Source organism: Lissotriton vulgaris, chromosome 1_1 (assembly GCF_964263255.1).
Source record: "Lissotriton vulgaris chromosome 1_1, aLisVul1.2, whole genome shotgun sequence".
NCBI classification, from domain to species: Eukaryota; Metazoa; Chordata; class Amphibia; order Caudata; family Salamandridae; genus Lissotriton; species Lissotriton vulgaris.
The window spans coordinates 1,560,042,603-1,560,067,822 of NC_141685.1; the positions used below are offsets into that span (position 1 = coordinate 1,560,042,603).

A 25,220-nucleotide genomic window follows, 5' to 3' on the forward strand; every position below is an offset into this window, starting at 1 on the left:
GAATATATCTTTAAAAGCATCACAATACAGTTTTAAAATACATAAAAAACCTTATTTAAAATACATATGAAGCATTATTTCATAAGAAAAACAGTTATACAAAAATCGAAATACGAAATACAAATGGCGACAATTAATTACATGAAATAGCCATAAAATCTCAATTAAACAATGTAAGAGAGCCTTTTGGACCTGATCAACCAAGCCCAGTTTAAAAACTTCGCCAAGCCACAAACAAGTAGGGGCCGTGTATCCAATTTCAGAATGCGTAGGGCCTCACCACAACGTCTTGTACCTAGTTCTTTGCAGAGGGGTTTAAACCACTTAATGCCAGGGGCATTGTATGCGGGCGTATAAAAAGAAGATGAGGTACTGTCTCGATCATGGTCTCACGGAATGGGCAGAATGGAATGGTCTGTGCTGGGGGCTACCATCTGGCAGTCAATTCGTGGACAGGCAGCACTCCGACTCTAAATTTAAAATATAGAGCCCTATCTCTAGGTTTAGTGATGATATCAAGATAGGGCTCTCAGAATGCCACCTCCTTATGCAATAGGAATTCGACAGTAGAACTACCTACACTAGGGTTTAAGTTCCTTAAATCCCTTACCCATTTCCAATAAGAGTTTTTCAGGACAGACTTAGGGAGTGCAGACCTAGACTGCCAAATATTTCCAAGACCCACTTCTCCAAGTAACCATTTCACATCCCTTAACCATCTTATTCTGTGCCAGCCAGGCATTGATAAAACCTCTTTTAGCCCCTCCGCATAACTCGCAAGTTCCGGAACTCTCCTTAGGCGCGACCAAAGGAGAAGAGGACGTAGCCTTGCCTGATCCTTGATAGAGCGACAGCCCATATCAAGGAGTAGGGGAACAGAGGGGGTACTATAAGGGAGACCCATCAAGTCCTTCAAACATTTGTGTTCTGAACAAGTTAACTCATCCATATTCTGCGCCCCCCAAAGCTCCGCCCCGTACAACGCACTCCGCCCCGCACTCACACCTCTTGCCTTATAGATATCCAGTACCGGGGCAATTGGTTTAAATGTAGAGGAACGCTGTTCTTTGAGCAGGGTCCCCACCACCCTTTTGTGATTTAACAGCATTTTTTGAAGATGACAGTTCCACCTCATGGTGTTGGTGAGGCGGACTCCTTGACCCTTTCAAGACATACTGAGTTCAACACGGAAGGCCTGCCTATCTTCTTCGGGGGATTCAGGATCAGATGCACAAGTTACTACTTGTGTACCGATATATCTGTAAGAGACATTAGTTAGTGATAGATTCCTTACCTAAGAATATCCCCAGGCGTCTGACTGGATCCGGAAACTTTTGCGTAGCAGTACCCTTGCGCGTCGGTAGGCGTCGTCTGCGGCACCGCGTCCGTCGTCGGCGTCGTGGGCGCCGTGATGACGTCGTCGGAGTACTTAGACGCCGCCTCCGCGTGCTGACGTCCGTTCTTAGCCACAGCTTTTCCGTGCCAGAAGCGCAGAGCCATGACAAAAACCAACACTGGTGCCATGAAACTAGGGCCCTGAAAGGGGATGACCTTAACCCTAGATATCGGTTCGCATAACGGGGAGGATGGGTGGGTCGGTAAGGAATCTATCACTAACTAATGTCTCTTACAGATATATCGTTACACAAGTAGTAACTTGTGCATCTGAAAGAGACACGTTAGTGATAGATTCCTTACCTTAGAATAGATACCCCAGCAATACCATCCCCGTGGTGGTGGGTCTGCGAACCAATAATCATACCAGAAAGTCCTGGAGGACGGAACGGCCAAAGTAACCGTCCCTCCGGACTTGAATGTCCAGGCAATAGTGTCTTGCAAACGTGTGCAGCGAGGCCCACGTAGCTGCCTGGCAAATGTCCTGCAAGGGTACACCTCGGCCCAAGGCAGTTGTAGTGGCCGTGGCTCGAGTGGAGTGAGCCCTCAGCCCAACAGGGGGTTCCTTCTTAGCCAAGGAGTAACACGCTTGGATGCACAAGATAATCCACCGGGAGATGGTCCGCTTGTGCACCGCTTTCCCTTTCTTAGCGCCCACGTATCCCACAAAGAGTTGATCATCCACCCGGAACTGTTGTGTGCGATTCAGATAGAATGAGAGCGCACGTTTTGGGTCCAGACGGTGGAGCCTCTCCTCCTCTCTCGAGGGGTGCGGAGGCGGAAAGAAGGTGGGCAACGTGATGGATTGCCCAATGTGGAAGGCCGTGACTACCTTGAGCAGGAAGGAGGGCCTTGTCCGTAACACAACCTTGTCCGGATGGACTGAAAGGAAAGGAGGCTTACAAGACAGAGCCTGGAGCTCACTCACTCTCCTGGCAGAGGTGATGGCTACCAGGAAGGCAGTCTTCAAGGAAAGAAGGCGAAGAGGACAATTGTGAAGTGGCTCAAAGGGAGCGCACATCAGGAACGTAAGAACCAGGTTCAAATCCCACTGAGGCATCACGAAGGGAACAGGAGGAAAGGTATGAGTGATGCCCTTCAGGAATCAATTAACGATAGGGGATTTGAACAAAGAAGGTTGGTCAGGCAGCCTCAGAAAGGCTGAAAGAGCTGAAAGATAGCCCTTGACAGTGCCCAGAGCAGAGCCCTGCTGGGCAAGAGAGAGAAGAAAGAGGAGAACCTCAGAAAGAGGGGCATTGAGGGGATCCACATCCTTTGCTGTGCACCATGCCACAAATCTGTTCCACCTGCAGGCGTATACTGACTTTGTGGAGGGACGCCTGGCTGCCAGAATGATGTTGCAAACTTCAGGAGGCAAGTCAAATGGCCTCAACTGTCGCCGCTCAATCTCCAAGCATGGAGGTGGAGACTGGACAGGTTCGGGTGGAGGACCGTCCCCTGCTGCTGCGACAGAAGGTCCTCCTGAAGAGGCAGACGAACCGGGGGATCGACTGACATACTGAGTAGCTCGGGATACCAGTACCTTCGTGCCCAGTCCGGAGCCACAAGGATGGCTTGTGCCCGGTCGCGCTTGATCTTCTTCAGCACTCTGGGCAGAAGTGGTATAGGCGGAAAGGCGTCCAACAGACCGCAGCTCCACTCGCGTCGAAAAGCGTCTCTGAGCGAGTGCCGCCTTGGAAATTCCAACGCGCAGAACTGATGACATTGCGCGTTCTCTTCGGTGGCGAATATATCTAACCAAGGCTCTCCCCATCGCAGAAAGAGGCCTTGCGCCATGTCCGAGTTCAGACGCCATTCGTGATCCATCGAGCACCGACGGCTGAGTTTGTCCGCCCTGGCGTTCAGAGAACCTGCCAGGTGTTGAACCATCAGAGTCACGCCCTGATGTTCCAGCCATTGCCAGAGGCGCAGAGCCTCCTGGCAGAGGGTCCACGACCCCACTCCTCCCTGTTTGTTGCAGTACCACATGGCGGTGGTGTTGTCCGTGAACAATTGCACTACACTCCCTCGACAGACGGGAGGAATGCCTTCAGTGCCAGACAAATCACCCGCAGCTCCAACAGATTGATATGGAACCGGGACTCTGCCGGAGACCAGAGTCCTCTGATCTCCGCCTCTCCCAAGTGGCCTCCCCAGCCCTGGAGGGAAGCGTCCGTCACAACCACGTGCTCCTGTTGGGGAAGGGAGAGGGATCTGCCGTTGACCCAATCGCGGTCCGTGAGCCACCACTGCAGCTGTCTCGCAGTGCCCTCCGAGATCAGGACATGGTCGGACAGGTTGCCCTGATGCTGGGCCCACTGAAACTTCAGGTCCCACTGCAGAGCCCGCATCCGCCACCGTGCGTGATGCACCAGAAGGATGCAGGAGGCCATCAGCCCCAGAAGCCGCAGGGTCAACCTGACCAAAACTCGGGATAAAGGCCGGAAGATCGGAATCAGAGCCTGTATATCCCGAACCCGCTGTTCGGGCGGGTAAACCCGAAACTGCGCAGAGTCGAGAACCGCTCCGATAAAAAGGAGCTTCTGAGAGGGGCACAGGTGTGACTTCGGCACATTGATGGAAAATCCCAGCTGGTGCAGGAGATCCGCCGTAGTCTGGAGGTGGCTGACGACTGTCTGGGGCGAGCCCGCCTTCAACAACCAGTCGTCTAGGTAGGGGAAGACAAACCTGCGCAGATGAGCTGCGACCACCGCCATCAGCTTCGTGAACACCCGTGGGGCGCTGGTAAGGCCGAAGGGGAGCACGGTAAACTGAAAGTGCTCGTGACCTACCGTGAACCGCAGGTAACGCCGGTTGGCCGGCAGGACGGGGATGTGGAAATACGCTTCCTGCAAGTCCAACGCTACCATCCAGTCTCCTGGGTCTAGGGCAGCTAAGACCTGAGCCAGTGTCAGCATCTTGAACTTCTCCTTCCGGAGGAAGCCGTTGACGTTCCTCAGATCCAAGATAGGGCGTAGGCCCCCTTTGCCCTTCTTGGGTACCAGGAAGTAGTGGGAGTAGCAACCACGTCCTACTTCTGGCCCAGGAACGCGCTCGATGGCCCCTTGGCCAAGAGGGCCGAAACTTCCTCCTGCAGGAGCCGCAAGTGATCCCCCGATACGCGGTGGTGTTGCGGTGGCATGGCTTGAGGAGTCGCCTCGAAGGGGAGGGAGTAGCCCCTTTGGACGATCTGCAGCACCCACCTGTCCGAAGTGACAGTGCGCCAGTGAGAGAGGTGATGGCGAACCCTGCCTCCCACTGGCGTCACATGGGCCGAAAAGCAAGGACTAGGAGGGTTTAGAGGTGGATTCCGCGGGGGCAGGTGTGGACTGACTCTGCCTGGTTCTCCGACCGCATCAACGGCGGTTTCCACGGCCGCCGCCGCGCTGGACAACAATTTGCGGCGAGTGGCTGGCTGCACGTGTGGGGGCGCCCCTTCCCTGGCCACGAAAGGAGCGAAAGGCACCCGTTTGCTGGCGCGGGGCCGAGAGGCCCAAGGACTTGGCCTGTGCCCTGGAGTCCTTAAAGCGCTCAAGCACGTGGTCTGCCTTGTCGCCAAAGAGGCGACGGCCATCGAACGGCATGTCCATAAGAGTGTTTTGGACGTCTGCCGAAAAATTGGGGAATCTCAGCCAGGCGTGGCGTCTTACTGCCACCGTCGTAGCCATCGCTCTGCCCAGCGAGTCAGTAGTATCCAGTCCACACCTGATGGAATACTTGGCTGCGTCCCGGCCCTCCACAAGGGCTTGGCCGAGTTTGGCCCGTACCTCCAAAGGGCACTCTGGCAGCACTTCCGCCACCGTCTCCCACAGAGAGTGGGTGTAGCGGCCCAAGAGGCATGCGGTGTTGGAAGACCGCAGTCCCAAACTAAGGGACGAGAAGATCTTCTTGCCATAGTTCTCGTACCTCTTGGATTCCCTGTCCGGCGGGGCCGTCGGGAATGCGGTCTGGGAATTAGAGGCCTGGATGACCAGACTCTCGGGGGTGGGGTGGGAGGACAGGAAACATGGGTCGCCCGGAGCCGGGCGGTGGGGTCTGGCCACGTTCCTATCTACGGGCGAACCCGTAGCGGGCCTGGACCAAGTGCCCAAAAGATCGTCCGTCAAGGCCTCATTAAACAGCAGCAGAGGCTCCGTGGAGCATGACTGCGGCTTAAGGACCTCAGTGAGGAGGTTAGTCCTCACGGCCGCGACGGGGAGCTCAAGGCCCAACGCCTTGGCAGCCCTCGTCAACACCACACCATAGGCAGCCCCTTCCTCCGAAGCCACGGTAGGAGGAGAGACAAATCCAGTGTCTGGAGAGGTGTCCAGGCCACTGGCCTCCCCAAGGTCTCCTGCCCAGTCCATACCAGACTGACACTCCTTGGTCAGAGGGTCCTCAGACCCCTCCCAATCCTCCTCATCCCTCATCTCCTGAGATTCAGGGTCGTAATTGTATGAGGTCGGCTCGTAGAAGCAAAAATCTCCAAACGGCATCGGGATCGGCGCCGATAGTGACACCACACGGACCGACGCCGGGGGGGTCGTAAGGTCCACCGGTGACGATCCAGAGCCCGATGAAGGTCCAGCGGCACCCTGCAGCGCCGGGCCCGAAGGCGCAGATGGCGCTGGAGCCGCTGGACCCTGCGGCGCTGGGCCCGAGGGCACCGGCGGTGTCGGGATCGTGGGGCCCTGCGGCGCCGGGCCCGAAGGCGCCGGCGGCGTTGGGGCCGAAGCGCCCAACGGCGTCGGGGTCGAAGCCCCCGACCCACTACGGCCCCCAGAAGGGTCCGCTGGGCCCGAAGGCGCCGCGGAGCCGTCGGAGGAGAAAGGGACCTCATGGCCATGAGGAAACGCTCAATCTCCTCCGGCGTCGCGTTCAGCCCAGGGACCGGAGGGTATGGGGCTGGACGCGGCGCCCGCGACTCCTGAGGAGCCGGGTGGGCGGTGTCACCCGAACCCCCGGCCGCAGCGCGCGAGCGTCGGGGGGAGTCAGAAGAGCGATGATGTCTCCTCGACTTCTTATGCTTCTTACCCTACGACTTGGACCCGGAGGAGTGGCGCCGACTCCCGGAGCTGTGACAGCTCCGTCCCCGGGACCTCACACGGCGCGGGGCCGACTGCCGGAGTTCGAGCCGCCTGCGGGACCGCTCCCATCTGGCCCGACAGTCGGAGCAGGCCTCGTCATCATGGTCGACGCCCAAACACGTCAGGCACAGGCGGTGGGGATCCGTGACCGACATGGTACGGTCGCACTCGTCGTAATGCTTGAAGTCGGGCATCCCTACGGCACCGGAGTCGTACAGACTTCGAAATGGATCAAAAGATCACCAAAAACTCAGTAAAAAATTGACTAGGGTAGCTGCTCTTTCCAGATCTGCGCTGGCTGGCGCGGAAAAAAGAAGAACTGACGTCAGCACGCGGAGGCGGCGTCTAAGTACTCCGACGACGTCATCATGGCGCTCACAACGCCGACGACGGACGCGGAGCCGCAGACGACGCCTACCGACGCGCAAGGGTACTGCTACGCAAAAGTTTCCGGATCCAGTCTGACGCCTGGGGATATTCTAAGGTAAGGAATCTATCACTAACGTGTCTCTTTCAGATATTTGGTATTAATGAGTTGCGGAAGTTCGTTGTGCAAAAGTATATGCGAGAAAAACTTATTCTCCCACCGCTGGTGTCAAAAAAGGGACGTCATGTAGAAAGCGTTCCAGTGCTCCTGGCTCTAATTTCGGCGGGTACGCAATCCTTGTAAAAACAATCACAGCAGTGCAATATTCTGGTATGGAGATGTAAATATTCCCCGGTATGTGCTCAGATCCCAAACGATGACAGCAGCGTTTGTACTAGTGCCCGGTACCTGCATTGGTTCCACAAAGCGCCGGGAAACGGCTGGGCCTATCCACGTGGCAGGGTTTCAGTTGTCTTTTCAGCGCTAGTGTCGGCGTGCTGTTAACTGTGGCCATAACCCTCGCAGCTGGGCTCCTCTAGGAACTGGACCGCCTACTGCCGCAGCTCAGGTGCTCACCACCTGCACAGCTGGCCCAGCTTAGGCCTCCGCAACACTCCTCAGTATCCAGCGTCGCCAGCAGGGAGGAAACAGGAAACAGCAGATGCCCCCAGGCAACTCGGAGATCGACCCGGCGAAACCCCAACTCGTTCCTCAGTCCCAGGCCACCAGGCCCGGATCAGGAGTCTCACCTTCGTCCTCTGCCGCCACAGCGTTCCCGACAGTAGTCTCAGCAGGGCGCCCAGGTCCCCTGACCTGCGAACCACCGTCAAGGTCAGCACTTCCCATGATCCACTGGTGTCCCGTATCGGCAGCAAGGCTGCAGCTTCTTTGGCTTGAGCACGGTGGGAATTGGGCTGACACTCACAGTTGATCATCAGAAGAGTTCTTTGGCCCCGGTTTCCTACGGAAGGCGCGCAGGATGTAGCATCACTCCGGTTTCCACAACGACACCCCCGACGCCACCACTCAAATGTTTTATGTAGCGGCTGCTACAGAGCCGCTACGTCAACTCAGTGCGAAGGCAGCATGTTATAGTGTGCAAATCTTTGCATTTTGGGCCAATTGATCAACCCCGATGCAGGATTCTTGAAGGATAGGTCGATGGCTTGACGGAGCTCACACTCTAGGCGGCCATTTTAGACTCAGGCAAGCTCCACCCGACCCACCCAGATACTGATGCACGCATTCAAAGACCCATTTAGACACTCATGTACCCACTCACTGACCCACTGATACACCCAGTCACAGATTCCCTCAGACTCAAACACACTCACAGTCTCACTTAGAAAGTTACACACGCTCTCAAAGATGTACTTCGACTGTTACGCAGCCTCTCACAAAGCGTGTCAGACAGTTATGCACCTACTGAAAAATCCATTCAAAGACTCATACATGCACTCACAGACTCATGCAGACACTTGTACATCCAGTGACATACCCACTGACACACCTATGTAGCCAGTGTGAGTCCCAGATTTGTTTTTAGTTATGAATTGGGAATGTGCTGGTGGCTATTGGCTATAATTAAAAAATTAAAACAAAAAAATATAGGAAAACAAAAAAGAACTCTAACTTAAAAAAACACACCCCTGTTTTAAAACCTTACATTTAGGAATTAAAAAAACAAAGAAATTCACTGCAAAAACAAAGGTTATAGGGATGTTGTACTTAGAAAATAGAATTTTAAAAACCTAAAAAATTCACTGAAAAAACCCAAAGGATACATGGATGTTATAGTTAGGCTCAGATTGTACTCGCACAAAACCACTGAAATTCACCAGTTATAGTTACCTGAGCTAACCATAACTTGCGCCTCGCAATGCACTGCTTATGACCCCACATATTACATCACTCATGACATGGTAAATGACATCACTGATGACTTCTCAAATTACATCACTGATGACATCATCCAGTGGTTGTATGAAGATATAAGTGGGGGTGTCCCTGGCTGCATGGGTGAGTGGCTGTGTCACTATTTGTATGGGAGAGTGAGTGATCTGTAAGTAGCTCTATTGGTGAGTGACTGGGTATGTAAGTGGATGCATTGAGTTAGTGAGTTGGTGTGTGAGTGGGTGTACAGGTGAGTGAGTTGGTGTGTGTGTGCTTATATGAGTGAGTGGGTGTGTTAGTGACTATTGGTGACTGAGTGAGTGGGTATATATATATGGCTCAAATGTAACGTAATGATGTAAAAGCATGAGACATGGAAAGGCAGCGGTTCGATAGTAGGGAGTTTTTTTTATTCACGGTTGTCACTATATATCAACATATGAGATCGAGTGAATGTATCAAACTGCCTTGTATATCTTTATTTTGTTGACATTATAAACAAAGAGACCTGTGGACAAGGAATAAAGATACTGGTAAGAGTTTCAGGTCAAAAATTGTAATTTAAACAATATTTTCCTACATGTAATTATGTTAATCTCCTTAAAAGAGATTGGCAGAAGATATCTTGAATCCGATGTTAGATCCTGTGAGTAATGGGCAAAGAAAGACAGACTAGTACTCACGAGGAAATACTTTGGTTTCAGAGTCATTTGAAAAATCATGAGTCAGGGTTTCAAAAAAGCATTTCATAACTCTAGCAATATCTTTCCAAGCAATAACTTGCCTCAAAAGAATAAAACAAATGCCCATTATACATAAAGTAGATGAGGAAAAAGAGCCCTTCCATTTTTCCCAAAGTCTCATTCTATTCCACACAGTTACTACTTTTCATGTATACCTAGAACTATGCCTGGTCTCACAAGCTGCCTAAAAATACCCTAGACAGTCCCATGTCTGTTACTATGAGAAAAACTCCTGTCACTTCGGCTAGGTTTACCTTGTATAAATATCGACAACATTTTTTTAAATGAAAATGATCATGAAGAGTAGTGAGATTTGGTGAAGGAGTTCTAACTGTTACAGATTAATGTGCTTTTTCAACGTGAATGTATTATATTAGAATTTCTCAGTACAATATCACTGAGATATGAAATGAAGGAAAAATACTAGAAAAACGGTCACTCTACTGTTCAGTTCCCACCAGTAAAGCACATAAAGCATCTTCCTAGACATTTACGTTTCTTCCCCTCTTTTACAGTTCATTTCAGATTCTCACAATGCATCTGATCTGCCCCTTGCCACACCCTACCCTTCCACCATAGCGAGAAAGCATTTTAGAACACTGTAACTCTAGTACAGCTTGAGCCAGTCACAAAGATGAAAAAAGATCAAAGGGAGGGCTATTGTACTTGATTGGATATTTCAAGAAAGAGTGGTGGCTACTAAAGTTTGGGGAGAAAAAGAGGGTTAGACAAGAAAGGGTACATTTACAAGGACCTACACAGATTCTTTGTTTGGGGCGCGGGTGGCTTCGAGTGGCAGATATTTAGATGTTACATTGTTACCTTGGTAGCTTACATTCCTGAAAATCAGAGGCTTTGTTGGTGCCTACCTCTTGGTGCACCTAAAACACTTTCTCTTTAGCCGGCGAGTTAAACGTTCTATTGGGCCTCGGACTCCACATTTGTCATCTGAGTGGTAAAGCTTCTTCTCTAGCGAGAGGTGTACGACTTATGATATACATTGTTTTACACTAAGTCACAATGCATAATCTTTCTCATAAAGTAGTTTTGGGAGTGCACCTTAGAACATACATTTTTTTCTGCATTCACACCTTTTGTTTTGTGGTCAAGGAAGCATCAGGTAATAACCATATTTAGTTTTCATGTCTTATTTCCAGACGGCCACTAATATTGTGCCGCTCAGGTCTTCAGTCTTAAGAATCAGAGTCACAGCAGGACCTGCATATCCTTTGGTAACCTCAGATGGAAACGCCCTCATATGCCTTCCATGATTAGCTCATGTCACCAAGAAGCCTCTCGGGTTATCACTCCCATCCTCTCCAGGGATGTTAAGAATACTGATATTTTTTGCGAGGATGGAATTTTCCATGAGTTTCAGCTTCCACTTCACATTATTCTGGTACGTCATGGCAGTAGCAATAATTTTCCTTGTCATGACGGCTTGCATTCATTTAATTTCTTTCTTCACAGCAAGCCAGTGATGATTTCTCTCATAGAGCCAGTACTGGGTTGGGTATGTCCCTCTTCATAGTAAAGAAGTAGGTTCCCTTGCTCTGAGTGCCCAACTGTAAATTGAAACTAGTATACTAACCTTTTATTTTAGCTGTGGCACCATGCCAATCAAGCATGTGTGCAGAGGTCTGCTCCTTTCAATGTGAGGTCCAGAATTTGTTCTGTGACCTAGAGGGACACACAACAGTTTGCTCATATTGGGCATAGGATTGCTCTCATTACCCTTGGTGGGTTGCGTAAAGTGATGGTGAAAGCATGCCAAGTTTTTATGTGGTGTGGCCAAACCTGTTTTTCCTGCGTCAGGGACTCCTCTTATGTAGAGTTTCACTTTTATGTGAACACCAGACCCTTGTGCTGACATTAACTGTGTGCAGAGTGTGTGTATGTGCATGGATTATGTAGCACATGTATTGTAGTAGGAATCTGTGTGGTATAAGTCTTTGTAATAGACCAGTGGTATCCATTTTGTACTGCTCCCTGGTTTAGTACTGTGGCACAACATGGAGGGTGATACAGTATGCCTAGACAGTTCAGGTTTACGGACGGCATTCCAGTGGCTGGAGGACAGAGATCTTGACTATGAAGTAAATGCAGTGAGGAACAATGAAGACAGGGCTGCCTTTTCAACTTAACTGAGGACCTTGTTAGTAAAAGGCTGCTGATTAGTTCTTACTGAGCATTTGGCAGATGGGAAGGGTAAGAAACGCGTTACTTACCTGTAACTGCAGTTATCCAGTATTGGTGTCTTTCATAGATTCACATGCCTGAATCATTCCCCGTCGTCGGAATGGGAGTCCCCGGTACATAAATAAAGTAATGTCCTATAGAAATATAGAGAAATAGGCCTATAGGCCTCACATTAGTAACATATCTGTGTCCTTTTGTTAAAAGGACCAAACTCTAGAAAAGAGCCAATCATCTGTCACCTCCCTCTAGAACGCTACTCGAAGGAGCCTCAGTCTCTCAGATTTTCGTACGCACAAAGCTAAGTAGGCGTATCACTGAGAGAATTAGGTGAGCCGTTCCAGGGGAGGTGGGAGGGTTGCATGTGAATCTATGAAAGACACCACTGGATAACTGCAGTTTACAGGTAAGTAACGCATTTTTTATCCAGTATTATGGGTGTCTTTCATAGATTCACATGCCTGAATCAGAGTAGCTAGCAATGCATAAAGCACATTTCGGATGGTACAGTAACTGCAAGTCATTAGATAATAACATATCAAGCGACTAGCAAAGGCATACAGTTGCAAACAATAATACCATCAAAATACATAAGAGAGAAATGTGCATACATGAAAAGGATGGAGGGATGAAAGAAGGCTCACCTCTAGTGAAATAAATGCCGAAGCACTGCTTGTCCAGGCAGTAATGCCTGGTGAAGGTATGTGTCGACATCCATGTTGCTGCCCTGTAAATGTCAATGTAAGGCACACCTGCAAACAGTACCATGGATGTGGACATCGCTCTAGTAGGATGAACTCGCACTTTTGAGAGCAGTGGATGTCCTGCTTGATCGTGACAGAAGGAAATAGCTGCCGAAATCCAGCGGGAAATGCTCTGTTTAGAGAGCTTAAGACCTTTCCTGGGCATGCTGTACGCCACAAATAGCTGATTTGACTTTCTGAAAGTTTTTGTCTTGTCGATATAAAATTTCAAACATCTCTTGAGATCCAATTAATGCAATGATCTTTCCGCTGCAGTACTTGGATTTGGAAAGAAGGAGCGCAAAACCACTGGTTCATTGAGATGGAAATCCAATGGGACTTTCAGAATAAACTTCGGATTTGTTCGCGAAATCACTCTGTCTTGTTTAAATTGCAAGAAAGGATCCTGAATCGAGAAAGCTTGTAGTTCACTCACCCGCCACACTGATGTGAGCGCAAGTAGGAGAGCGGTCTTCCAAGATAGATTTTTGAGGTCAGCCCTGTATACCGGCTCAAAGGGATGTTTCATGAGTTGATTAAGGACTGTATTAAGGTGCCAGGTTGGGGGCAACATTTTCACCGGAGGGAAAGTCCTGTATAATCCTTTTAAAAATTGTTTGACCAATCTGTGAGACCAGAGAGAAGGACCCGCTGAAGATCTTTTGTAACGGGATATTGCAGCCAAGTGGACTCTGATGGAGGAGTGTGCAAGTCCTGACGTTGCCAAGTGGAGGAGGTAAGGTAAAACTTGCTCCGGAGATGAAGAGAAAGGGTGTATTCCTTGATTCTTACACCAGACGCAAAACCTCTTCCATTTCAGAGAGTATGTTTTATTGGTGCTTTCCGCTTGTGCTCGAGCTAGGATGGCTCTACAGTCAGGTGGAATGTTCAAATTCCTAAGCTCTCTGAACTCAGGATCCAGGCGGCTAACCTGAGAGATGCCAGATTTGGATGTTGGACTTGTCTGTTGTTCATCATGAGCAGAGATGGACACTGTTTCAGGCAGATCGGTGGCTCCAGAGATAGGCGGTGGAGCTCTGTGAACCAATGTTGTTGTGACCAAGTTGTGGCTATTAAAAGGAGAGTACAAGGCTCCGTCTTCAGCTTCCTGAGGACTCTGGAAAGCATCGGGAATGGCGGAAAGGCGTATGCAAAGACGTTGCACCATGCGATCAAAAATGCATTCCCTAGAGACCCTCACTGGGGATGCCAACTTGCGTAGTGTGGGCATTTCGCGTTAGTTCTTGTGGCAAATAGGTCGATCTGTGGAGTGCCCCATCGCGAGAAGATCTGATTGAGGATCTCCTGATCCAGTTCCCACTCGTGAGATGTTGTCTTCTGTCTGCTCAATGAGTCGGCGAGTACATTGTCCATGCCTGGGACATACTCCGCCCGAAGAGATATTTTGTTTGTGATTAGCCAGCTCCGAATTCTCTGCGACTTTGGAGAGAGTGTTAGTGAGCGCGTCCCTCCCTGTTTGTTGAGGTAGTGCATCGTCGTGGTGTTGTCTGTCCGGACGAGCACAAGGGAATTTTTGATTCTTGGGAGAAAAGCCTGAAGGGCCAGGAAGACTGCCCCCAACTCGACAAGATTGATAAGAAGTCCTCTCTCCGAGGCAGACCACTTCCCGCTTATCCACAGCTCTTGCAGAAAAGCTCCTGAACCGTCCAAGGAGGCATCTGTTGTGATAATATGAGGAGCAGCTGGAAGTAGGAATGTCAAGCCTTGGGATAGGTTTCGAGATGACATCCACCATTGCAGGGTTTTGACTATCGGAGGAGTCACTTTTATAAGGTCGTCAAATGACCCTGTGCATTGAACCCACTGCTTTGAAAGATCCTCTTGTAGAGGTCGCATCCGTAGACGACAGTGAGGAATCAGGAGGATACACGATGACATCATCCCCAGCAGAGACTTGAAAAGGTGGACCGTCAATGTCTTCTTTGATGCCGGTCAGTATGAGGTCGTAGGGGCCTTGGATCAAGCCCCAAGACATTTTGTTATTAACGCTCAATTGTTGCTTTCAGCACAAAAACGTGTCCCTGTGTCAGTGTTACTGGATTCTGGTGCCACTGGGAACTTTACAGATATCTCGATGGCTGAGGAATTGATGGTTCCTTGTCAGCTTAAAGAAAAACCTGAGCCGGTAAGGGCTATTGATGGGACAGAGTTGACTTCTGGGTGTATCACCCGACAGACTGCTCCCCTGTGCCACTAGAACAGCCAGTGCCATAAGCTTGTTCTTCCTCTCTTGGGATGTGAAAGCTTTCTTCGAACGCGTGTCCAGGGTTGAACCCAGGAAATTGATGCATTGAGAGGTTACAGGACAGATTTTTCTTGATTGAGCATGAGACCCACGCAATCGAAATGCCTTTAACAGGCGTAGGAAGACCTGGACCCGTCTTCCAAGGACGGAGCCTTGATCAGCCAGTCGTCCAGATAAGGAAAGACTTGGTGATGGTGCTGCCTGAGGTATGCCGCCACTGGAGAAAGACATTTTGTGAAAATGCGAGGTGCAGACTTGAGCCCGAAGGGCAGGACGCGAAATTGAAAGTGCCTGCCTGCTACTGCGAATCTTAAAAATTTTGTGTGATTCCTGTGAATCGGGATATGGAAGTAAGCGTCCTGAAGGTCTAGGGACGCCATATAATCTTCCTCTTCCAGTAGCTGAATTACCTCCTGAAACGTCACCTTGCAAAACGACTGCTTCTTCAGGAATTTGTTGCGGGCCCTAAAGTCCAAGATCGGTCTCCACTTTTTTCCTTTTTTCTGGATCAAAAAATCCCTTTCCCCTTTGAGATGGAGGTAACTTCTCTATTGCTCCTTTATGAAGCAAAATAGAGATTTCTCGAAGAAGCAGCCGTAGATTTTTGTGTTGCATAGGACTGGGAGGGGTTTGGGGAGGGATTTGCATTAATTCCATTGAATGGCAGAATTGCACTAATTGAAGAACCCAACGGTCCGTAGTAATCTTTTTCCAATTTTGTAAGAAGTGGGAAATCTTTCCTCCAATTTTTGATGAGTGAAATGAAGTTTGGACTGGCTGAATAAACATGTCATTGTCTAAGCCCGCTGTTCTTTTGTTGTCCTTTACCCCGAAAGGACGACTTGCCATACGAGGATTGCTGATTCTGCTGCTGGCGTTGTTGATATTGGGGTCGGCTCTGGCCTGACTAATATGAAGACCTATATTGGAAATTTCCTCTATAGAAGGACTGACCTCTTCCTCGATTTCCATGAAAAGACTGGTTTTTGTACTGGAGAGTGCCCAAAGCTCTCTCAGTGTCTGTGTCCTTTTTAATATTTTGAAGTGCCTCATCAATCTTGGAGCCGAATAGTAACTGGCCATCATAGGGCATGTCCAATATCTTCGTTTGCACCTCAGGACAGAACAAAGTTTTTTTTAGCCATTCCTGGCGTCTCAATACTGCCGCTCCAGCCAACTGGCGGAACCCGGTTGTAGCGATGTCGATCGCACAGTCTATTATCTCTGATGCCGATGTTTCATCCTCTTGCAGAATCTTTTTCACCTCCTCCTTGGAGGAATCTGGTAACTGACAGATATGTGGCTATATCTGCCCATAGTTGCCTATTTTAGCGCCCCAAGAGCGCTAAGGCATTTGCTGCCTTCACTGTCATTGCAGACATTGAGGAAAACCTTTTCCCGAAGTTATCCAATCTGCTTCCTTCCTGATCAGGAGATGCCGATAAAGGGGCCGAAGGATTTCTGTTGTTTTTCTGGGCCGCCTGTGTTACCACTGTATCCGGCTTGGGGTGCCCCGTCAAACAGGCTGGAGTAGTATCAGGCGCTCTATACTGCTTATCCAGTCGAGGAATCACTGGAGATACAGAAGCTGGATTTTGCATGATTTTAACCCCTGGGTCCATAGATAATCGATCATAGGTATTGACCTAACCGCTTTTTTGAGAGGTTCTTTGAAGTCATACAAGAAGCAGTCTTGTTCTTGAGAGACCATTGCGATCTTAAAACGTTGAGCCGCCCTCTCAACCACATTATGGAACCCTCCAATGTCGCCTGGTGGTGAATCCGCGGGCGCGGGTACTGGAGATGCGGGAGAAGGAATGACGTAGTCATCCCAGTCGTCATGCACAGACTGAACATCCTCCAGCTCACCCTCTTCTTGTTGTTCTTCCTCTTTTTCTTCTTCATCAGAAGTTGGAGGATGCGGTAACTCAACTCTCTCTGGTGGAATACTTAAAGGTGGAGGTCGTGGTCTTGGAGACGGAGTTACTGTGGCAGGCGTAGGAGCTGGAGGCTCCGGAAACCTCTGCTTGTATTCCTGAATGAGGTATCGCAGATCCGTAACTAAGGATGCTGGAAGACAAACCATAGGAGTAGGTGGTTGATGATATACCTCCTCCTGAACTTCCTACTCATCTGAACTTTGACACTTCACATTGAGTTCCGAAGGACTTGTCGCCATTTGGAAAATGTCACCATCGTCTGAGTCTTCCTCCTGTGGGAGACATGCTGGAGGAATTGGTTGGACCCGGCTTGGAGATGTTAACGCCGGCGTCAGCGCCCTTTTTGTGATTTTAAGGCGTACGCATGTTGCTTGTAGGCCAGAATCTATCACCGTCGACGGCAAAGATAATCCTGTCGTCGATGAGGTCTTCGTCGACTGTTCTTTCGTCGATAGTGTTTTCGTCGACGAGCCCTTCGTCGACGGTGATTTCGTCGGTGGAGTCGACGTCGACCATATTGGCCTCGTCGTCGAGGTTGTCGTCGGCGAGGTCAGCGTCGACGGGGTCTTCAACGTCGACCTCTTAATGGCTATCGTCGACGACAAAGTCTTACCTGTCGTCGACGATGGGGTCGTAGTCGTCGACGATGATAATGATGACGATGCCGTCGAAGTAGAGACTGCCGTCGTCGACGTAGAAACATAAGAAACTGCAGATACAGCTTTCTTCGACGATGAAGATGCCGTCGACGATGTCGAAACTGGCTTCTTGAAGGTGTGATCTTCCTTCACAGAAGTTGTTTTAGCCAGAACCTCTGAAGACTTGTTTGATGTCTTCTTTTGAGGATGAGCCATAGGGCTAGGGGAAGCCATCGTTGGTCTCTTTAGAGATAATTTTGAAGAGACTGAAGATCCCTCACTCTCCTCAAAGGAATCAAGGTGGTCCCTGTCCTTTAGCCTCTGGAGCCAAATTAAGAAGCATCCTTCACGGTCCTTGAGGGTTTTAGTAGAAAAGGTACGACATACCTTGCAGTCCTTAGCCGAATGGTCTGGCTACAGGCAGTCCTTATGCTGGTCATCGATATGTAGCCTTTTCTGTCCACAAGAACCACAGGATCTAAAAATACCCTTTTTTGGTGTTTCAGCCATAATCAAGTAGTCACTGAAGAGAAAATATCCAAAAACACTGGAAACCAGTTGTGAGAAACAAACCTGAGCAGAGCTCAGAGGAGACTCCCTTAGCACAACGTGCGGTAGAAAATCTGAGGCATGTGAATCTATGAAAGACACCCATAATACTGGATAAGACTGCAGTTTCTGTTGTTCAAGGTAATGAAATTTCTAGGCAGGGACTGTACTTTTGTCTGCCTCTGATTACTGCTTCAGGAAGTCTGAAGACAGCCAAATGCAGAGATTCCTCTTTCGAAAAAAGTACTTGCAGGTAAAAGTCAATAACAGACAAGCAATATCAGAAATATCCAAGTGCCTTAATGCCAAAAGTACAAGGATAGAGGTGTCAGGGGGCTTTGAAGAGGGAACTTGGGAAGTAATATGACAAGAATAAATGGGATACGATTGTAACAGGAGTCTTACGATCACAGTCAGGAGACTACACACTGTTTTTATTGGTGGGATTATACCCCAAGCCTGCTTCATATCACCCTTACAATCTGATAAATGTTGGTTTTAGGACATCCATTCCATACTTACTTTGAGAATGCTGTGAGGTCCATGAACTTTGGCACACGGTGCATACCAAAGTGGCTATAGGGGAGAAGAGTCCTGAGCCCAAGACTACATTAAATCAAGTACTAATTACACTAAAAATAAAAACGCATGGACATAATTTCTCATTTTCTTTGGGCGACCAAGCAGGACAATTTAGCTCTACGGCGGACACTACATATCCCACTTGAAATATACTGGCTTGAACAGGGGTGGCAAATACTGGTAATGGAGTGTCTCAGGCCAGGGTAGGATGAAGTGGACAGCTATGCAGGTGATGAAAAAGATGTGCTATGAAGGGCATATAATGAGGGAAAGGGCACACTGACAGTTACTGCTAAAAAAAGACCAAATGATATTACATGAGAGGTACAAATGAGTGGGGAGAAAGGACGTACAACAAAATTGGTATTTGTTAATTATCGAAGTTTAAATCAATAAAAAAAATACATGCATTTTGTATGACTGAAAAATTCAAATCTAATATAATTCATAACATTTGGTAGAATTAAATTAGGCATTCATTTGTTAAACAACTTGCAACTATGACAATAATAAAATGAATAAAAATACCTTCCGCTGCTGCTTTGATGTATCTTTACTATCCGTTCCACTGCATGGAGTTTCAGGTCCAATATTCTTAAATGCTTTGTCAATCTGTTCTAACTGTAATGTTTGAGATTATTTTACTCAACAATATAATACAATATTGTTTTAAAACTACATTCATTATACTACTAGCAAAAACATTTACACGATATGTGTGATCACAAACACTAAAGAGTACTAAAATAGCATTCATTTTATAAGTCTAATCAAGAGCAAAGTCAGACATTAGTTTGTCAATTCTCTGTATATAATGATAAAGTGCAATTATAAAGATCTAAACACGAATACATGGCTAGGCACTATAGATTTATGTGAAAGCACTTTTGTTTTCGTATTGATATCCTTACTATGTTAATCTTCACAAAGGGACAGGAAGACCTGACAGGCAATTTTAATACCCATACCTTTCCTTTTTAATTTCTGTATCCTCTAGGTTATAAGAGTTCCTTACCCAAAACATTTTTACAAAAATGTGAGTCTAGTCGAGATGCGACAACCACACTTGCATTATGTACAAAAAAATGACAGTCAACAGCTTTTAGGAGTAATGATATACCCAGTTTATATATCAGGCACATTTATTTAAGAGTTCTTTGGAACTCAAATAATATTACGTTTTTTGAGTGTGCCATTGAGAAAAGGCGAACAACCACTGCAACAAGAAACTCACAGAAATGGATAAACAGGTACCTTAGAATGGGAAGTGCGGACTGAAAGAAACCACACATCACTGGTAGGACTGAATCTTTGAAGGTTTTTGTTAATACTAAAATGTACGCAGTGGGCATACAGCACAAGAATGGCTATGCCTATACGTGCATGGGGGGGGCAAATTGCATCCATCCAGGTCTACATCAATATGGAAATATAGCCTGGTCTACTGGGAGCTTAGGCAGCAGGAGCAATGTCAGAGAGCTGCATGGGCGAGGAGAAAGAGTAAGCCGGGTAGGCTACAGTTGAACAGAGTAGAGAAGTGAAAGGTACTTACACTCTAAAGACACCTTAGGGAATAACCAGCAGCTGTTTGACCTGCCTCCAACACCTACCTGTTGGTCCACTGGGAAGCATCATGAAGATGCTTATTTGCCCACCTTGGGAATCGACTGCTGCTCTGCAGACTCTTTCACTGTTTAGTTTAAGCCCACCTACTTTCTACTTAAGCAAGAAAAGAACTGAGTCAACACGGTCATCTGAATTTGAGACGGGAATTGAACCTACATAATTTTGATACACTACAATGCTAGTAAAGTCCAACAAGATTCAATCAATCAAAGCATTTGTATAGCGCGCTACTCACCCAGAGGGTCTCAAGGCGCGGGGGGGGGGGGGGGCTGGGGGGGGGGGGGGGGGGGGGGGGGTCCGCTACTGCTCGAAGAGCCAGGTCTTGAGTTGCTTCCTGAAGGAGAGGTGGTCTTGTGTCAGTCGGAGATGGATGGGGAGGGCGTTCCATGTCTTGGCTGCCAGGTAGGAGAAGGATCTTCCTCCGCTGGTGGCTCTGTGGATGCGTGGAACGGTGGTGAGGGCAAGGCTGGTCGATCGTGGCTGACGGGTGGGAGTGTAGAAGGTCAGGCGGTTGTTGAGGTACCTGGGGCCCAGGTCGTGGAGGGCCTTGTGTGCGAGGGTGAGGAGTCTGAACGTGATCCTCTTGCTGACGGGGAGCTAGTGCAGGTCTCTCAGGTGGCCGGAGATGTGGCTGCGGTGGAGGATGTCCAGGATTAGTCGTGCTGAGGCGTTCTGGACGCTCTGGAGTCTTTTCTGGAGTTTGGCTGTGGTTCCAGCGTAGAGGGTGTTTCCGTAGTCCAGTCGGCTGGTGACGAGTGCCTGGGTGACCGTCTTCATGGTTTCGGTGGGGATCCACCGGAAGATCTTTCGGAGCATGCGCAGGGTGTTGAAGCACGATGACGAGATGGCGTTGACTTGTCTGGTCATCAAGAGGGAGGAGTTCCAGTGCCTTCTCTTGGATTCCGATGTTGCTGAGGCGCTGTACTAGGGTGCGTTGGCAGACAGTGTCGAACGCTGCGGAGAGGTCCAGGAGGATGAGGGCCGCAGTTTCCCCGTTGTCGAGCAGGGATCTGATGTAGTCTGTGGCTGCGATGAGGGCGGTCTCGGTGCTGTGGTTGGCTCGGAAACCGGACTGTGAGTGGTTGAGGGATCCGTTCGTTTCGAGGAAGGCAGCAAGCTGTCTGTTGACGGTCTTCTCAATGAATTTGGCAGGAAAAGGGAGGAGCGAGATGGGGCGGTAGTTCCTGAGGTCGGGGGGGTCCGCTGAAGGATTTTTCAGGAGGGCGCTGAGTTCGGCGTGCTTCCAGCTCTCCGGGAAGGAGGCGGTGTTGAAGGAGGTGTTGATGATGTCCCGGAGTTGGGGTGCGATGATGGAGTCGGCCTTGTTGAAGATGTGGTGGGGGCATGGGTCGGTTGGTGATCCGGAGTGGAGGGTGTTCATCAAGCGGATGGTGTCTTCGGTGCTGACCGGGGTCCAGGCGTGGAGGGTGGTGGTGGAGGGCGTTGGTTCGGTGATAGGGTGCGTGGTCTGTGTGCCGAAGCTGTTGTGTATGTCTACAATCTTGCTGTGAAAGAACGAGGCGAGTGAGTTGCAGAGGTCTTGCGAGGGAGAGATGTTGTTGTTTCCGGCGCTGGGGTTGGAGAGCTCCTTGACGATGCTGAAGAGTTCCTTGCTGTTGTGGGCGTTGTTGTCTAGCCGTTCCTTGAATGCTGTCTTCTTGGTGGTGCGGATCAGCTGGTGATGTTTGCGGGTGGCTTGCTTGAGGGCAGTCATGTTGTCGGTAGTCGGGTCGTTGTGCCACACTTTCTCGAGGGTGCGGCAGTTTTTCTTGGAGTTCTTGAGTTCGTCGGTGAACTAGGAGGCTTTCTTGCTGCCGGGCCTGCTGGGAGGGGTCTTCAATGGTGCAAGGTCGTCTGCGCAGTTGGTGATCCACTGTGTGAGGTTGCTGGCTGCTTCGTTGGGGTTCGTAGAGCTGGTGGGAGGCTTCTGGCTCAGGGACGTGGTAAGCTGGTCGGTGGTGATCTTGTTCCAGCTCCTATGAGGAACCTGTTGCGGTTGGTGATGAGTCGTGCTCCTTCTGAAGCTGAAGTGGACGCAGCTGTGGTCTGTCCAGTGAAGTCCGGAGGAGTGGCTGAAGGAGATGTGTTTGCTGGAGGAGAAGACTGGGACAAGCGTGTGGCCGGCGTAGTGGGTGGGGGTGTTCACCAGTTGCTTGAGTCCGAGGTTCGCAAGGTTGTCCAGCAGGGTGGTGGTGTTGCTGTCTTTGTTGTTCTCCAGGTGGAAGTTGAGGTCCCCTAGGAGGATGTAGTCGGCCGAGGGGATGGCGTGCGGGCTGATTAAGTCAGCGTTGTCTTCGCTGAATTGTGTGCGAGGTCCTGGGGGTCTGTAGATGAGGGTGCCTCTGAGGGTGGTCTTGGGGTCGGTGTGTATCTGGAAGTGCAGGTGTTCGGCGGTTGTGAGGGTGTCGTCGGAGTTGGTCGTGATGCGGATGGTGTTCTTGTGTACTATGGCGATTCTTCCACCAGTCTGGTTGACATGGTCCCTCCGGGTGATCTTGTATCCGTACGGAATGGCGATGGCGATGTCTGGCGCTGAAGAGGCGTTCATCCATGTTTCTGTGAGGAAGGCGACGTCTGGAGATGTAGTGTCGAGCAGGTTCCAGAGTTCCACGGCGTGTCTGTGGACGGAGCGGGTGTTGAGCAGGATGCACTTGAGGTGGTTGCTTCTGGTGCTCGGCTCAGCGGGTGCGGTGCAGGTCCGGAGGCAGGTGAACTTGCAGGCTTTGCAGGTGAAGGGTCCGTGGGTGCGTTTCGGGGTGGCTCTGTAGCAGGCGGGGTTCTGGCCGGTGTTGAGAGCGTTGAGGGTAGCGTCATCGTATGTCCGACAGGTGGGCTGGCATCTGCGGGGGCCAGGGTTCCTGGTGCTGGGCGTGGTCCAGGCGCGGATGGGCGCAGACGGGCTTGCCTTTGGCGCGTCCTTCGGCGCACCCGCTGCGCACGTCCGCTGTGTTTCTGTGCGGCGACCTCCATAAATGGCCAAGTGGGAGGGAGGAGCAGCTGGGAGGCGGGAGTGGGGTGGCCAATGGCGGGAACACAAGGGAAAAGGGGGCGGGCCGCAGAGGAGCAGCGGGGGGAGGGGAAGAGGCGGCGGGACAATCACGAAGGGACAGGCAGAGGAAATACAAAACTGGCGAGAAATACGGGGCACAAGCAGAGAGACACAATACTGGTGAAAAGAAAAACGGGGGCACAAGCACAGACAACAATAATGACAAATTACAGAAATAGCGCACAGGCAGAGGAAATACAAAACTGGCGAGAAATACGGGGCACAAGCAGAGAGACACAATACTGGTGACACAAAACGAGAAAAACGGGGGCACAAGCAGAGACAACAATAGTCACAAATTACAGAAATAGCGCGACAAACCGGCGCTAGGCCGGAGTGAGGCAGCAGCGGAGGAGAGGGGTCCTGGCATTCACGGGGACGTGGGAAAGCCGCGTGGTGTATCGAGCGACCGGCCCTGTATGTTATTGGCTGAAGGAAGGCATGGAGCACAGCAGCAATGTGTAGTGCTATATGCACTCATATGTATTGGGATCATGTGATGACCTTTCGCTACCAGTGTATTAGTTTACTCTATGTTTTAACTTACTCATCTTGAATTTACGAAATTTTTTGTGCACTTGTATTTTGACTTGTGATTTTATTTTGTGTCTCCTTATAGCTTCAGAGTAGGAGTGTTTACTTTCTTGCCAGAATAGAGCAAAACAGCCTTGCATGGAACAGAATGTGTGGGATGCGTGTTTGAAAGCATGAGAGAAATGTGTGAAATGTACTTCTCCCTCTCAGAGTGTAGTGCTGTAGGCAGTGGTGCACAAATGTGCATTATGTTGTACATTGAGAAATTAAGTTTGTTTTAACTGTTTACTTTAACTTGCTCTAATTCCATCTTGAATTCTAACTCTGTCTGGCCTGGGTTCTGCACACACAAGCAGGCTGCCAGGTTACTCACAGTTACTCTGGTTATTTGCGTTCAAAATAGTTTTCCTCTTTGAGAGAGTTTTCTGTACTTTTGGAAAGGTTTTCTACTTTCGCGAGCTACACCAAGATAAGGGTCTGGAACATGTAGTGTGGGACGCTCGAGGAGAATGTGTGAGGAATCCTCTGCCTTGGAATGCCTCTGAGAACTTGGCCCTCTCTGGTGAGTTTCCTTGACGTACAGGCGATCTTCTCTAAACATCTTGTGTATTGAGAAGATTATAAAACCTAGGGTTTCTTGGCATCTATCCAGAGAGGTGAACGCATCTGCTCAGTACTGCATTTTCTAGCTTGAGGAGTCTCTCTGACCTAGGACTGTTAATCTGGGACCCCCAGTCTTGGAAGGGTCAGGAGGAAGATATTGTAGTCGGTAAGGTATTTTCTCGGATCATTGGTATTGAGATATATACGTATAGATATATGGTTATCTTCATATGTGTTTTTGGTCTGTGTGCACATTTATTATTTGCATGTGTTTCACTATCATTATCCGTTGGGGTTCTTGTGTTTTATTCTCTTGCATTTCACTTGTGAATGTTTCATTATTATCTGACTTGTACGTGTGTATTATTTGCATGTATTTTACCATAATTACCTGCTTGATTATTTTGTGAGTGTTTATTATTTGCTGATATATATATATATATATATATTTACATTTGCATGTTGTTTTACCCGATTCATTTGACATCTGGAAAAGCCTTTCTGTTAGAGTGTTGCATTAATAAAACACCACGCTTTATTTTTGAAAACTGTCTTTTGATATGCTTCATTTCATGAGGGTGGAGACCCCTTTACTGTGTGCTTCTGCTGGGGAATGTTGAATTTCTTTTATTTGGGAGTGTAAAGCAAGACAAAATGACAAATGACAATTGCTCTAATTTTAAATAGATATATCTGAGACACAAATGATATCTGCTTGATAAAAAGTATCATAAAGGAAGAAAGCGTAAAACAATGTGGCTGGAAATGTAGTATTTTTTGTGTGGCACTATTAAAAAAAAGACACAAAATATAATACAAAGTTGCCAGTAAGCCAAGGGGAACTGTATATCTTCTTGCCATTATGCATGCCGTTGGCACTGTCAGAGAGGAACTTCATTATCACAGAGTGTTAGATTATTTCCAAGAAGCTGAATTGGCAAATACAGATCCCACAGAGTTCACCATTTACCTGGTGCATTTTTACCTTTCGATTTGGAGTTCTGCAGATCACAATAGAAGAACTAGCTTC

General features: G+C 49.0%; 1 protein-coding gene across 1 annotated transcript in view; it reads right to left on the bottom strand.

The window, feature by feature from the left end:
* SCYL2 (SCY1 like pseudokinase 2) overlaps positions 1-25,220 on the bottom strand; it is a 392,954-nt gene that overhangs the window by 50,901 nt on the left and 316,833 nt on the right. Inside the window, exon 16 of the mRNA XM_086918030.1 lies at positions 18,907-18,999. Within this exon, the coding sequence (XP_086774156.1) occupies positions 18,907-18,999 (93 nt within the window). The remainder of the gene's footprint in view (positions 1-18,906; positions 19,000-25,220) is intronic.